General features: G+C 35.6%; 1 protein-coding gene across 1 annotated transcript in view; it reads right to left on the bottom strand.

The window, feature by feature from the left end:
• The window catches only part of PLXNA4 (plexin A4), a 1,088,215-nt gene that overhangs the window by 319,282 nt on the left and 753,461 nt on the right, over nt 1-15,472 (bottom strand). Inside the window, exon 7 of the mRNA XM_053716394.1 lies at nt 6,621-6,774. Within this exon, the coding sequence (XP_053572369.1) occupies nt 6,621-6,774 (154 nt within the window). The remainder of the gene's footprint in view (nt 1-6,620; nt 6,775-15,472) is intronic.

Below are 15,472 nucleotides of genomic sequence, written 5' to 3'. Positions count from 1 at the left end.
TATAGGAATAGATATATATGCAGAATATGTAATTTATATAGAAATATCTATTTAAAAATACTTAGAACATATTCTCTTATGTGAAGAACATTGGAATGTGAAATATTTACAGTAAATACATACATACTAAGTATAAAAAATAACACATGACAAATAAACAAGAATGCTGCATTATCCCGGTATTAGGAAAAGTATAAAACTGATTTGTTTTACTCATATGTTAATTAACTCCTACGCTGCCAGCACAGCAAACTGTGTTACCTAAGGGGTTAAACACCATAACATATTAATGTTGATATCCTGGGGAAGCAGGTGACACTTTGGAGTTAAGTTGGCAAGTCGCATGGCCTGATTTTCTATACCTCATGTTATGTTCCTTAGCTTTGCGCCAATTTATTCCGTAAGCATATTCCCTAAAATCTCCTGCAATGTGATCAACAGATTTCGGTACCACCGGGAACTAAAACTCAGCCCTTGCCAGGTTCCTGTCATTATAAGAGTGACCCTGCACTCAGATCTCCTCTCAAGAGGCTCCATTGGTTCTTTAGAAAGACATTTTAACATAAAGGGCAGCCAAACACTAGCACGATGAATAGGATTCAGGCCAAGTGCATGCTGCGAATTAAAGGGTAGACAAACCGGAGAGACTCAACTGCAGTAAAAATACTCTGTCTTAAAATGTATAAATGCAATTAAACAGTGGCTAGAAGCTATATTGTGGCATAACCCATATGTTTATAAAGGTCTCTGTGAATAGGAATATAAAAGTCTGTTCTCACTAAGGGATTTCTTTTCTGGATTAGATTAATCTCGAAAAATGTGTAATACTAAAAATGCAGATCTGATGAAAAATTGTTTAAATTGGTGGCAAAAGAGGAAAAAACCTTTAATGTACAAGTATAAAACGCATAAGCGCTTGGAAATGTTGGGCTTATGAACTTACAATTCACAATGACCAAGAATATTTGAACTCGTACTTCTTCATCTTTAATGATAACTGGAATAATGAATGGTATCAAATATGACATCATAAATTCTGATAGCAATGATCACATGACGGATAATATCATCAATGAGCTCACACAACATTTTTAAACCTCCAGCTTATCATTGCTCCTAAAATTAAGCCCCTAGCCTACCACTGCATTTGTGCCAAGATCCTAACCAATTGCAACCAATTGTACTCAACCTTATTACTCTGCTTTTCTATGATGGCTGATAAGCTTCTATAAAACAAGTACTGTGTCATATGTTTAAGGGTTAAAATAAAAAATGCAGCAGAATCCACTCCAGCCTCTTCCACAATGGAAACCCCACTATTTTCAAAGTTAAATTACAAGAAAAGAAGGTAAAATAAATATAAAAGTGGTTTGCAAATATTTAGGGCTAGATTAGAAGTCTAGTGAAATAGATAGTACAGGATACATTATATTGTGTTCAACCTATTCCTTTAATGGATAGCACAGGAAGAGCTATTAGCTCTCTCTTTGTGATTGTATTACAAGTTATGAGTTAAAGTTACATAGAACCCAAATATTTTCTTTCATGGTTTAGGTAGCACATACAACAACTTTGCAGTTTACTTATCTTATCAAATTTGTTTCACTCTCTTGGTATTATTTATTGAAGGAGCAGCAATGCACTACTGGTTGCTAACTGAACACATGGGTGAGCCAATGACTATTGATGTATATGTGTGTGTGTATATATATATATATATATATATATATATATATATATATATATATATATATGCAGCCACCAATCGGCAGCTAGAACCTAGGTTCTTTGCTGCTTCTGAACTTTTCAAGATAAACATTTCAGCAAAGGATAACAAGAGAAGGAAGCAAATTAAATAGAAGTAAATTGGAAAGTTGTTTACAATTGTATGCCCTGTCTAAATCATGCATATCTGCTTATGACTTTACTGTCCCTTTAAGGGTTGTATTCAAGTGCAATCCAAACTACTACTGTAAAAGATTTTGCACACAACTACACAACAATATATATATATATATATATATATATATATATATATATATATATATATATATATATATATATATATATATATATTTATCTTTTGAATCTTGCACATGCTCAGTAGCAGCTGGTGCCTGAGGAAGTTTTCATATCAAAAGGTTGTGCTCATTTAGATAATGGAAGCTAGTTAAAAAAAGTTGTTTAAAACTGTGTGCTCTCTATATGAATCATAACATTTTAGTTTTGACTTTACTGTCCCTTTTTATGGGGATTAAATGTCAAGTTCAGTGCCCCTTTAAAGAACTGAAGATAAGATATTGTACGTATGTTTAAGTAGCTGTGTGCTATTCATATATAACATGTCACTATCTCATTAATCAACAACAAAATCAGCTTGGAAAGAAAAAAAAAAACCTATCACACTAAAGAAAATAATTTGCACGCCCTCTTCATATTTAATCATAAAATCAGTCATGTGAACCTATATCACTTACCCTAAAGCTGAAACCTTTATCACCCATCACACACACTATAGCTCCAAGGAATATTATTAAAATTAATTAAATACAATAATTTCATAAAGCAGACCCTGATTAAATGCAAGATTTTGACCCTGACTGACTCTGAACCTCGATTATTTTCTCCTTCTTCCAAAAGCTTCATTAATCAATCATTTCAAATTGACCTTGACAATTAATCTATGCAGAAGAAGTTCGTTGTGTAAATTTACCTGTCAAAATAGCACAACGGTGCCCATCTGCCGCTTCTTGTTTTGACAACCTAGTTAAGTGCTTCACATTTAATGGCTTTAGCGAGGGGATGCAAATAATATGAGACACAATGGCAGGGTCTGGGAATGGCATGTATTGAGCTATGTATCATGGTATAAACATTCCCACCTTGGAGATTGCTGTGTTGTTTACTTCCAGGACTTCAAGAAAATGAGAGAGACGTATGGTGGACATTTTAAAGGACATGAAACCCAGAATTTTTCTTTCATGATTCGAATAGAACATACAATTTTAAGCATTTTTCCAATTTACTTCTATTGTCAAATGTGCTTCATTAGATTGGTATCCTTATTTGAAGGACTATCCACTACAGGGAGCTAGCTGAACACATTTGGTAAGCCAATCAAAACAGACGCATACGTGCAGCCACCAATCAGCAGCTTGTTCCCAGTTGTGCATTGCTGCTTCTGAATCTACATAGAAATGATTTTCAACAGGAGAATAAAGCAGATTAGGTAATAAAAGAAAATTGGAAAGTTGTTCAAAAGTTCTGTCTGAATCATGAATATTTAATTTTGACTTTACTGTCCCTTTAATGCTACAATAATTAAACTTTAAAGAAACATTAACCATATCTAGTTTTCGTTGTGTATGTCCCAAGCAAAAAAGCTAATTCTGCAATCTAATTGTTGATGTGGACTGAAAAATAAAATTGTTTCAGCTGAATTTTTTGTCATGCAAAATAAAAAGTTAAAGGGAGAGGAAAGTCAAATTAAATTTTGATGATTCAGACAGAGCATGTGATTTAAGACACTTTTACAATTTTCTTTGTTCTCTTGGCATGCTTTGTTAAAAAGAATATGTACATATCCTTCACTACTGTGAGCTGGCTGATTGGTGGCTACACACGTCTTGTCACATTGACACACCAGATGCGTTCAGCTAGCTCCCAGTACTGCTTTGCACATTTATATGCAAACAATTGTTCAATAATAAAAGGGTCTAACATATTAGATCTATTTATGTTTGCACTTTTACATCCAGTTAAAGTATCAGCTAGTTCTAGTACCTGAAACCGGCAGCTAACATGCTTATATGACTACCACAGAATACTAGTTATGTTTTTAACCTCATGAACAAAGGGACCCATATTTATTCTGTACCATTGTTCACTCCTTTATTAAAAGCTCCGCCCTCTTTCATTCTGTACAATTGTTCACTCCACCCCTTTATTAAAAGCTCCGCCCTCTTTCATTCTGTACAATTGTTCACTCCACCCCTTTATTAAAAGCTCCGCCCTCTTTCATTCTGTACTTTTGAAACAAATGCAAAGAGGAAAATGAGTGATTTTTACCATTTATTGCAGTGTGAGTGCACAGGTCTACTTATTAGTTTATTTACAATGTAAAACATTTAGAAGGTTACACAATTTTTTTTATTTTCTAGGTAGTGTGGGACATGTTGGTTTAGCTGAAATATAAATACTGTAACAGAATAATTCTTCTTACACCAGCATCCGTTCGCCCAGACCAGCAGCTCAAGCCTTAACCGCATATAAAACACTGAGTAACTCAGTATAATCTATATGATTCTATTTCATCCGAGCTTTCACAGAGATTGAACCCAGGGGGAAGATAATAAAGGATTTATTTTGTAAACTTTGATTCTGACCTCGATTTAAACGTGAATGCACCATAAAGGCCCGAAAACCTTTCATGCCATTTTTTGCCCTTAGTTTTCTCTCTCAGTGTGAGGCCAAGATATTTTCTTCCTTTGTTATTATTGGTCCTAACTGACCTTTTTGTGTCCTTAATATTTTATATCACCTTCACTTTTGCCAGTGTTGTTATGTCTATTACATTTACATGCCCTCTAGAGTCGAATCTTAAAGCTTTGTGTGGGTAAATTAGAAACAGGGGAGTCAATTTTGTAAAGGTTAATATGTAGCCAACAAGAACACAGGACATCACAGCTCAATTAGGTTCTCTTCCAGTACTGTGCATAGTAGGTGTGTCTATATATATATATATGTGTGTGTGTGTGTGTGATATACTGTATGTGTGTGTATATATACTGTACATATATATATATATATATATGTGTGTGTGTGTGTATGATATACTGTATGTGTGTGTATATATACTGTACATATATATATATATATATATATATATATATATATATATATATATATATATGTGTGTGTATGATATACTGTGTATATATATATATATATATATATATATATATATACATATATATATATATATATATATATATATATATATATATATATATATATATATATATATATATATATATATATATATATATATTTGTGTGTGTGTACAGTATATATGTGTGTGAAGAAATATTTAAAAATTAGAGAGAGTAGAAAATATTGCTGTATATTTAATATTCGGTGCTACCCTTGAATAATAATTTCAAACAGCAAAAAAGATAGAAAAATATTGGGGCATCTGTAAATGTCCCAAAGAAAGCAAGGGATAAAAAAGCACACGAAAAGATATTTTGAAACAATCCAATTTCTTTATTTAACTGTCCCACTTCACATTCAGTGTTCAATCTGTTCCTCCGGGCTGCAGTAGTTAGAGGAACTTCTTACAATTTAAAATACAAATTCAAAACAAAAGTAGTACATAAAGCTATCAAAATATTTCAATCCCTATGCATACGTATGCAGACTAAAGAAATGCAAGACTATAGGATAACATATGTGAAAATCATGCACACAATGTCTAAATACAAGACACTAATATATTATCCTGAGATGTCAGACTCACAGCATACCATAATGAAAATGAACAAAAACAGCTTAACAGTCCATTTTCCCACTGTTGATATATGTAGTTGCTATTTGAAAACCTTCACACTGAATGTGAAGTGGGACAGTTAAATAAAGAAATTGGATTGTTTCAAAATATCTTTTTGTGTGCTTTTTTATCCCTTGCTTTCTTTGGGACATTTACAGATGCCCCAATATTTTTCTATCTTTTTTGCTGTTTGAAAATATATATGTGTGTGTATGATATACTGTATATATATATATATATATATATATATATATATATATATATATATATATATGTGTGTGTGTGTACAGTATATATATATATATATATATATATATATATACAATGCAGTTCCAGCTCTACCCTCCTTGCGGCAACTGCCTGGGTGCATAGGTACAAATACACACGTAACATTGGCACTATTTGGGTAAGAGGTTTGATTGTTTGTAAGCACTATAGAAGTTGTGTATTTGATCACTGATGTATGCTGATGAAGGGGAAACGTTCCACATTAAAGTACTTGTACTTAAGTTGAAGAAAGACCTGTGAGTGCAATCTTTGTTTCGTGTATATATATATATATATATAGTTATAAATAGTTAAAAGGGCTCAAAGATATGAGGTCTCAGGTGTTAGGAAGAAAAAAAAAGCCTGCAAAGGGCTTTAACATAGAGATCTCTTCATGTCGGGTTAGCGCCCTTAAGAACATAATTTCGGGTTAGCGCACGAGTAGGGTGCTTTTTTTCCCACTTTTTTGCTCCATTGACTTCTATTGGGAATACGTTATTGCATGCGAGATATTCTAATTTGCTCTAGAAGTAAGCTGTTTGCATGCGTCTGGTTAGCGCAAACGCGAAGCGCACAAAAAGTTTACTTCTAGCACAATTAGCACTCCAGCGAAAGCGCTAAATAGCGCTCCACTTGTAATCTGGCCCTAATAAAGTTAAACTTTGAGATAACAGAAAAACTTTGAGGTTGAAGTAGACAATACTGATTTACACCTCTGCTGCCAGAGAGAGCTGCAACCAATCACTAAGGGACAGAAAGTTACATATTAATAAAGTGTCATTGGCATTAATAGGACCTCACTTACCGTTCTCTGTGATAATTCTGGGCACTTCCTTTTCTGCTGGAGAAATGCATCTGATCTGATTTCCAATCACAAAACCGTCCATCTCAGAAAGATCCTCAAACGTGCAGTTGACGCCAGCAGACAGCTCAGGAACGTTGTGCGCTTCCAGCACCAGCTGAAAATGAAACGACAAAACAATCAAATTGTAGCATTTTACACAACACAATTTTCAATTTATTTTAAAATAAAAAAAAGGAAATAACATAATAGTTAAAAATCTGGTACTAAGAACAAAAACTTTTATAGACATTTAATAGAGATTTCCTGTTTTATTATAAATTAAGATTTCAAATTAAATATAATCCGAGCCTATTCTAATGCAAAGCTGTTTCAGCCTTAAAGGGACAGAAAACCCCAAAATTGTATTTCACGGTTTGGATAGAACATACGATTTTAAACAACTTTCAAATGTAATTCTATTATCAAATTTGCTTCACTCTCTTTTTATCCTTTGCTGAATGAACAGCATTGCACTACTGAGAGCTAGCTGAACACCTCTAGTTATCCAATCACAAGAGACAAATGTGTGCAGGCACCAATCAGCAGCTAGCTCCCACTAGTCTAGGATATGTGCGTATTCTTTTTCAACAAGGGATTCCAAGAGAACGAAGCACATCTGAAAATAGAAGTGAATTTAAAGGTGTCGTAAAATACATGCACTATCCGAATTGTGCAAGATGAATTCTGACTTTAGTCATAGTTTCTGTCTGGTTTTAATTTTACCTACATAATAATATGAGATGACGTTCAAGCAGGAACATTAATAAGGTAAACTTCAAAACGCTCTTTTTTAATCTAATGACTTTGTGAAGTAAATTATTTATATTTAGCAACTTAAAGGGACACTGAACCCAAATTTTTTTCTTTCATGATTCAGATAGAGCATGCAATTTTAAGCAACTTTCTAATTTACTCCTATTATCATTTTTTCTTCATTCTCTTGCTATCCTTATTTGAAAAAGAAGGCAGCTAAGTTTTTTTTTTTTTTTTTTTTTTTTTTTTTTTTTTTTTTGGTTCAGTACTCTGGACAGCACTTTTTTATTGGTGGATTAATTTATCCACCAATCAGCAAGAACAACCCAAGTTGTTCACCAAAAATGGGCCGGCATCTAAACTTACATTCTTGCATTTCAAATAAAGATACCAAGAGAATGAAGAACATTTGATAATAGGAGTAAATTAGAAAGTTGCTTAAAATGTCATGCTCTATCTGAATCACAAAGGAAAAATTTGGGTTCAGTGTGTAACTTTCAAATTTACTTCTACTATCAAATTTTCTTTGTTTTCTTGTTGTCCTTTTTTGAAAAGCAGGAATGTAAGCTCAGGAGTGTGCATGTCTGCAGTACTATTTGGCTGTAGTTTTGCAACGTTATACATCAGTAAAAGCACTAGAGGGCAGCACTATTTCCTGTCATGTAGTGCTCCAGACACGTGAACGCTTCCTATCTAACTATCTCTTCAACAAAGAATAACAAGAGACCGATGCAAATTTGATAATAGAAGTTAATAGGAAATTCTAAATTATGAAAGAAAACATTTCATGTCTCTTTTGGGGTTTTTTTAATTTAAAAACAATGTCTACTTTTATACTTTTATACAGTGGAGATTACAGGGCCGATGACAAATGTCTCTGTCTGTCCTGTGCCTTGAAAGTGCATTTTTTGTACAGCTTGACATTTTAAAAAGAAACACCAGCAACATCAACATTTAAATATTCATCAAATATTCATAGAGGGAGACTAGGGTTGTGTTTGTTGGTGCAAGGCTTTAGCAACTTAAAGGGACATTATACACTCATTTTTTCTTTGCATAAATGTTTTGCAGATGATCTATTTCTATAGCCCATAAAGTTTTTTTTTTTAAAGTTTTTTTTATAGTTTTGCTTATTTTTAAATAATGTTGCTCTGATTTTCAGACTCCTAACCAAGCCCTAAAGTTTTATGAGAATACCGTCAGCTACCTACTCCAGCTTGCTCCTATTTGTGTAAAGTGTCTTCTCATATGCGGGGGAGGGGGGAGTGTCTTATTTCCCACTTGCAGTGGGCTTTCCAGCTACCTTTTCAAAAGAGCTAAACTGAGAGCTTCTAAGTAAGTTTTTAAACCGTTTTATACAGGATTTTTATATCAGTATCTGTGCATCTTATTTTTTATAGTAATGTCTATTAGATGCAGTTATATGAAAACTACTACTGTCCCTTTAAAGTGATGGCAAACTCTATAAAGTCAGATCCGGAATGTTAGTGATATCTTGTGTAGTTGCTTAGTTGTAATGAAGTTGTAATAAAGCACCATGGATAGTGCTTGCTTTATGGTGGCTACATTTAGCCACCAATAAGCAAGTGTAACCCATTTGATAATATGAGTAAATTAGAAAGTTGCTTAAAATCACATGCTCTATCTGAATCATTAAAGAAAAAAATTGGGTTTAGTATCCCTTTAAACTTAAACAATATCAAGAGATGAATTAGGGAAGCACTGTTTGTTCATGAATGTGAATGATTCCAAACCATTGAGGGTTAATAAGCATTGAGATGTGATTGCTCCATTTTGAATGCATCAAGCTTTATACAGTTGCTTTGTTTCACTGAACAATCTCTAATCAAGTTCAAAACCCAGAGGGGTATACCAACAAGAATTGTCAGATTTTGTATTTTTGAGTATCCCAATCATGTTTTAAAGCTTTGTACCAATATAGGGCTAGATTACAAGTGAACTCAAGGTAGCAATTAGCGCTTATAAAATTAACCAGAGATCAGATTAAGGTTAATTTTATAAATGTGCCACAAATGGCCTCAAAATACAGACTAGTGCATTTTATTAAACAATAAAGATAGCAGCATATTTATTTTAAATAAAATTACTGCACTAGACAGTATTTTGGGACTAAAGTTGGCGGGAGTGAGGTGTTAAAAAAAAAAAAAAACGGCACTGAAAAGTGCCTTTACATTGCGCTCTATGGGTAATGTGTGTTCCCAGTAAATACATAAAAGTATATGCTGCCTTATATACATATATATTTATGTGTTAATGTGTATATACACATATTAACACATACATATATAAGTAAGTAAGTATATATATTGTTGCAAGATCGGTGAAGGATCACTGGGATCTACTGACTACAGACCAACAATTACCATTCAAAGAATTTCTCCCACCCAGGATGGGGTATAAAAGAGGACGCAACCTCCAAGATCTTCTTATGAATACCGACCCAAGACATTCATACACTAAGGATACTTGGTTACAATCCAAGAGACAGGGATGCTTCAAGTGCCTTGGATGCACAACATGTAACTCGATGATACAGAGTAAAACGTTCCACCATCCACACACTAATAAGAGTTTTAAAATTCAACACCACCTGACCTGTTCTACCCCATTTGTGGTTTATTTGCTTAACTGCACGTGTGGGACGTGTGGGATTTATTACGTCGGTAAGACGGATGATGACATCAAGAAGAGGATGGCGAACCATCGGAGTGCTATCAGAATTGCACTCAAAGATGATAAATCGGAACAACCTGTGGCACGCCATTTTTTACAGATGAACCACACTGTGAAGGATCTACGCTTCATTCTTATTGATCATGTGCCAACATTGAGACGAGGGGGCAATAGAAAGAAGAGGCTCCTACAAATTGAAGCCAAGTGGATCCACAGATTGGGAACGGTGCAACCTGGTGGACTTAATACAAATGTGGATTGGCATTGTTTTCTATGATACCTGCCTTGTAGCTGGAACTTTTGTGATGTTTCTACCATACCACTTCGCATGAGATTATTGAGAGTCCACGCACATCCTATCGTGCCCCCATGGGTACACTGAGAGTCCACTTAGATTCCATTCACCTAAAGTCTACCCTTTAATACCATATTCTAGGAGACACAAGGCTGTTACTTCTAGCTCAGAGTTTAATGGCTGTTGGAGCCTATGTTAATATCTCCCCATTGGATTGATGCTAATGGGGGACCTTGTTGTGTGGCTGTCTAGTTGTGTGGAGCTCCACACTAATACTGTGGTGTGAGTGGAGCCCTGGACGACAGATTAGCCTGCATGGGGAGGCCCCCTGCTTATGTGACACTTAGAGTGCCCACAGGACAATGGGCATTCCCACTTATTGTTATTAGTACGAAGGGGTACCATGTTATTGGTTAGACTTAAGCTATATTAGGACTCAGCCAGTACTATGTTTCTGTGTACTTTTTGTGGTGTGTGGTCCATAAGCCATTGATCAGTAGTCTCTTTTTAAATATAGGTGGGATTTTGTATAGGTTGGACTCTTGTAGTGTTATTCAAGTCCCCACACGATAATAACGAGTTGATAATTTGCCCATAACAGTCCCATTGGTATCTTACTGTGACAGTATAGGTCAGATAGTTACATGACAGTTAACTCACGGCCATATGTAGTGTGGGTATTCATATTACAGTGTTGTTGATGCTTAAGCCAGTCTTTATGGTATCCAGTGATTACGGCCGGTTTAAATGATGTCCCACGATCCCTCTACAGTGTACACAGCTGCTCACTGTGCCCTTTTGGTTATACTTTGATTTGATGCACATGCCTCATGTTTTTTGAGTGATAGCTGAGCCACTTTGTTCACTATTAAGTGGAGTGTATTGAGTGTGTCAACATGTAACTGGAGCCGCTGCTTGGTGGACGTTGTGGCGTCATTGCTTGTTGCCATGGTAACGCCAAACACGGCCCTGTGTGTGACGAGGTTTTGGATCACATTGGTTTGAGGTCAGTTTGGGACCACGCCCCCTGCAGAACACGTCAAGTTGAGCGTGGTAGGTAATGGCGGATTTAGGTGCCGTTATTTATGTATGTCAAGCATTATTTTGAACAATAAGTTTTTCTTTCCCAAATAGTTTTATGGTTTTTCTAATTTATGTGAGTGTCTGATGTGCTAAATCCTTGTTGTGCGCTATAGAGGCTGTATTGAACATCAATGCTGATTTTTTTAATTTGATCCATATTCATTTATTATGTTGTCACTTTTTCATAATACCACATCACATTAGTTTCATTAAACTGAGCACATCTGTTGTATTATTGATGAAAATACACTAATGTTGATCTACTTTGATGTTATGTTTATATACATCTCCTATTGATTTGATTTGATGTATTGGATTGGCTGAATTAAGATGGGGGAGGGGTTTGTTGGGTATTTAACACTGTTTGTATCACATTTTGGGTTGTCTGAAGAAGGGGCGAATGCACCGAAACGTCACTGCCTAATAAAGTGTGCTGTGCTTAAATCCATCGAATGCTTATTACCTGATCTGATTGCATATTACTTTAAGCACCCTGGTCTTTATTTGTGGTTGGCTAGTGAGAGTGCACTATTTGGATTCAGTATATATATATATATATATATATATATATATATATATATATATATATATATATATATATATATTTAAAATAGCTGCCATCGCTTCGCTACTTAACCCCTTTGCTGCGCTCAAGTTCTGAAGCCATCTCTGATGGCATCAGAACGAGGCTCCCATTGGAGCCTATGGAAGCATTCCCAGCAATGCGAACGTGAGGTCGCGTTCGCATTGCTGTGAACTTGTAATACCAGCGCACATTAGCGTGCGCTGGTATTACACAGTGGAGCTCAAGTATCGCTTTCTCTAAAGCAATATTTAGCGCTCTACTTGTAATCTGGCACCTAGTGTATGTTTTTAGAATGTAACCTGTGACTATGAAACAGTTTCACTTTTTTTCTGTTGCCACTTGTCGTGAAATCTGAAAAAATATATTACAACTGACAACCACTTTAGACTTCATAATCTTTTGTTACGTAACTCAAATCAACACACTACTGCAATAATATCATATAGTATAAAGGAATATACATTTATACAAATAGATTCCAGGAAAACTAAAAAAAACTACAGCATGCTATGACAAATATTTTTTAAAGATCAATAAGGTATATAACTTTTACTCTACCAGTAGAATTTGTTCAATATTGAACATGGCTTATTTATTTTTTTACAATAGCACGAGTACAATATGTGAAGCGAGTGACGGACGGACAATTGAACCACTCACACTGAGAAAAGATGAGACGGAGAAAGAAATTGACAATTTCAAGGATGAGCAAATTATGCTGAAATAAAATTGTTCTTCTTCTTTTGCTCTCCAAAGATGATCTATTCAAAATAGAACTTGTAAATCTTTAAAATAATTCTGCTGCAAATAATTACCCCAGAAGACTGCAATCAAGAGCATTTTCACAAAAGAAAATCAATTACTCTATTCTTTTATATATATATAATTTTCAGAAGTGTATTTTTTTTATTTTTTAAATCATGGTCATACAGAGATAGGCGTCTGTAATTACTAAGCAGTGCTAAGACTTTCATTAAACAGGTTTTTAGCTTTGGTAACTGCACACAGTCTGTTGCTAGGGTAGAGTTACCTAAAGATAAAGAAAGTTATATGCCAGCAATAGTGCCATAATAACATGCTTTTGCTATGTGTTTAAAGTTAGCTTCTGAACAGCAATGCACGACTGGGAGCTAGCTGAACACATCCGGTGAGCCAATGGCTACAGGCATATATGTGTGGTAGCCACCAATCACCAGCTAGTGTCTAGTAGTGCTGCTTACGACCCTACCTAGGTAATAGGTATGCTTTTTAACTAAGGGTAATTTGATAATATAAGTAAAATGAAAAGTCTCTTAAAATTGCCTGCTCTGTCTGAGCCATGAAAGTTCTGTTTGACATTCACACCCTTTAAAGGGATAATGTCCAACTGCACATTTATAGGTCACATGCCCCTCTGCTTTTAGGACTGTGTTGACATACAGTATATATATATATATATATATATATATATATACACACACTATAAGTTCCTTGGCATTAAGGATCAAATACAGTCCCTTTAACCAATTATTAAGGCTGTAAAATGTTAGTTTTTACATCATTAAGGGGTTGGTGCTTTTTCATATGTTCAATTTACAAAAATGTTTTCACTGCTACACTGCTATGAGATGTAACAGCAAAGGAAGCAGTGAATTGCCAGCGCAAAGCTGGCGGAGTACACAGCGGTTGGAGTGGTGACGAGAGGTAATCAGGGGTCACCAGCTCACTACAGACAGGCAGTGCAAACATTCAAATGTAACATTTTTAAATGTAATGACCCTTTAAACAAAGCCACTTATTGATTTGTATTGGCTTCAGAGAGGTTTCATCAGTGCTAGGTGCTACCACGTAGAACCAAGCTACTTTACTTAATGCCCAATTTGTTTCTTTAGGAAGCAGTTCACAGGCAGCTTGAGGTTCATGGACATATCTTATTGTTTTTAGAGGGGACAAACTATGCAAGATCAGAGAGCTTCTAGCTTGTAGACAAAGAAAGTTTTAATATAACCAGATTATCGTGAACATGGATGAATGGGGATCTTAAAAAATGTACGTGGTACAAAGGTTGCACAAAACCACAAATCAGTAGTGGAGAGTGAGTCTAGTGGGCTGTGTGGTAGTATTTTATTTTTAAAAGTTTAATAGTATTTTTACCCAATAATAAACCCTTAAAAACCTAACACTAACCCCCAAAGATCCACTTACAGTTTTCGAAGACCGGACATCCATCCTCATCCAATCGGCAGTAGTCCTTAGCGAAGCCGGCAGAAGTCTTCATCCAAGCAGGCAAAAGTCTTCATCCAAGCAGGCAGAGTCTTCATCCAGACGGCATCTTCTATCTTCATCCATCTGGCGCGGAGCGGCTCCATCTTCAAGACATCCGGCACAGAGCATCCTCTTCTTACAACGTCTCTTGAAGAATGAAGTTTCCTTTAAATGACATTCCAAATGGCTGATAGAATTCTATCAGCCAATCGGAATTAAAGGGGAAAAACTCCTATCGGCTGTTGCAATCAGCCAATAGGATTGAGCTTTTATCCTATTGGCTGATCCAATCAGCCAATAGGATTGAGCTTGCATTCTATTGGCTGATTGGAATAGCCAATAGAATGCAAGCTCAATCCCCGCAAAAAAGGCTCTTTTAAGGGCCATTGGTAGTTTAGTGTAGGCTAGGGGTTTTTTTTATTTTGAGGGGAGCTTTTTTATTTTGATAGGGCTATTAGATTAGGTGTAATTAGTTTAAATATTTGATAATTTATTTTTTATTTTGTGTAACTTAGTGTTTTTTATTTTGTGTAACTTAGTGTTTTTTATATTGTGTAACTTAAACACTACTGGAAGTAAACTTTTAATGTGGAGGGTTAGCTTGTGTATTACAAGTTTAAAGTAAATTGCTCTCAAGCTAAAGCTTAACCCCTTAATGACCGATGACGTACAGGCTTTTCAGTTATTGCAGTGATGCCTCGATATAGAGGCATCCTGCAATAACACCCCTTGGCCATCCGATGCAGAGAGAGCCACTCTGATGGCCGGTATGGCTGGTGGGTGGGAGCTGACGTGGGAGGCAGATGGGTGGCCATCGATGGGCCCTATGACGTCGAGAGGGGGGTCGTAGGTGGGGGTAGCAGGGGGTGCGCACTAACGGGTGCGCGTGCACAGGGAGGGAGCGGGTGGGAACTGCTACACTACGGCAAATTTGTTGTGAACAGTGGGAAAAAGGGGGGGAAGGCAAGCTTTTTTTTATTATAAACGATCAGGCAGGGGGTTGGTCTGTGGGGGGGAAGCTACACTACAGAAAGAAAAAAATAATAATAAAAAAAAACACATTTTTTGCAAACTCGGTACTGGCAGACAGCTGACAGTAAACAATATGGCTCCCAATAAGGTAGAGAGGGAGGGTTAGAGAGCTGTTTGGGGGGATCA

Source organism: Bombina bombina, chromosome 6 (genome assembly GCF_027579735.1).
Source record: "Bombina bombina isolate aBomBom1 chromosome 6, aBomBom1.pri, whole genome shotgun sequence".
In the NCBI taxonomy this organism is placed as follows: Eukaryota; Metazoa; Chordata; class Amphibia; order Anura; family Bombinatoridae; genus Bombina; species Bombina bombina.
This window is presented reverse-complemented; position numbering and strand designations above follow the sequence as displayed.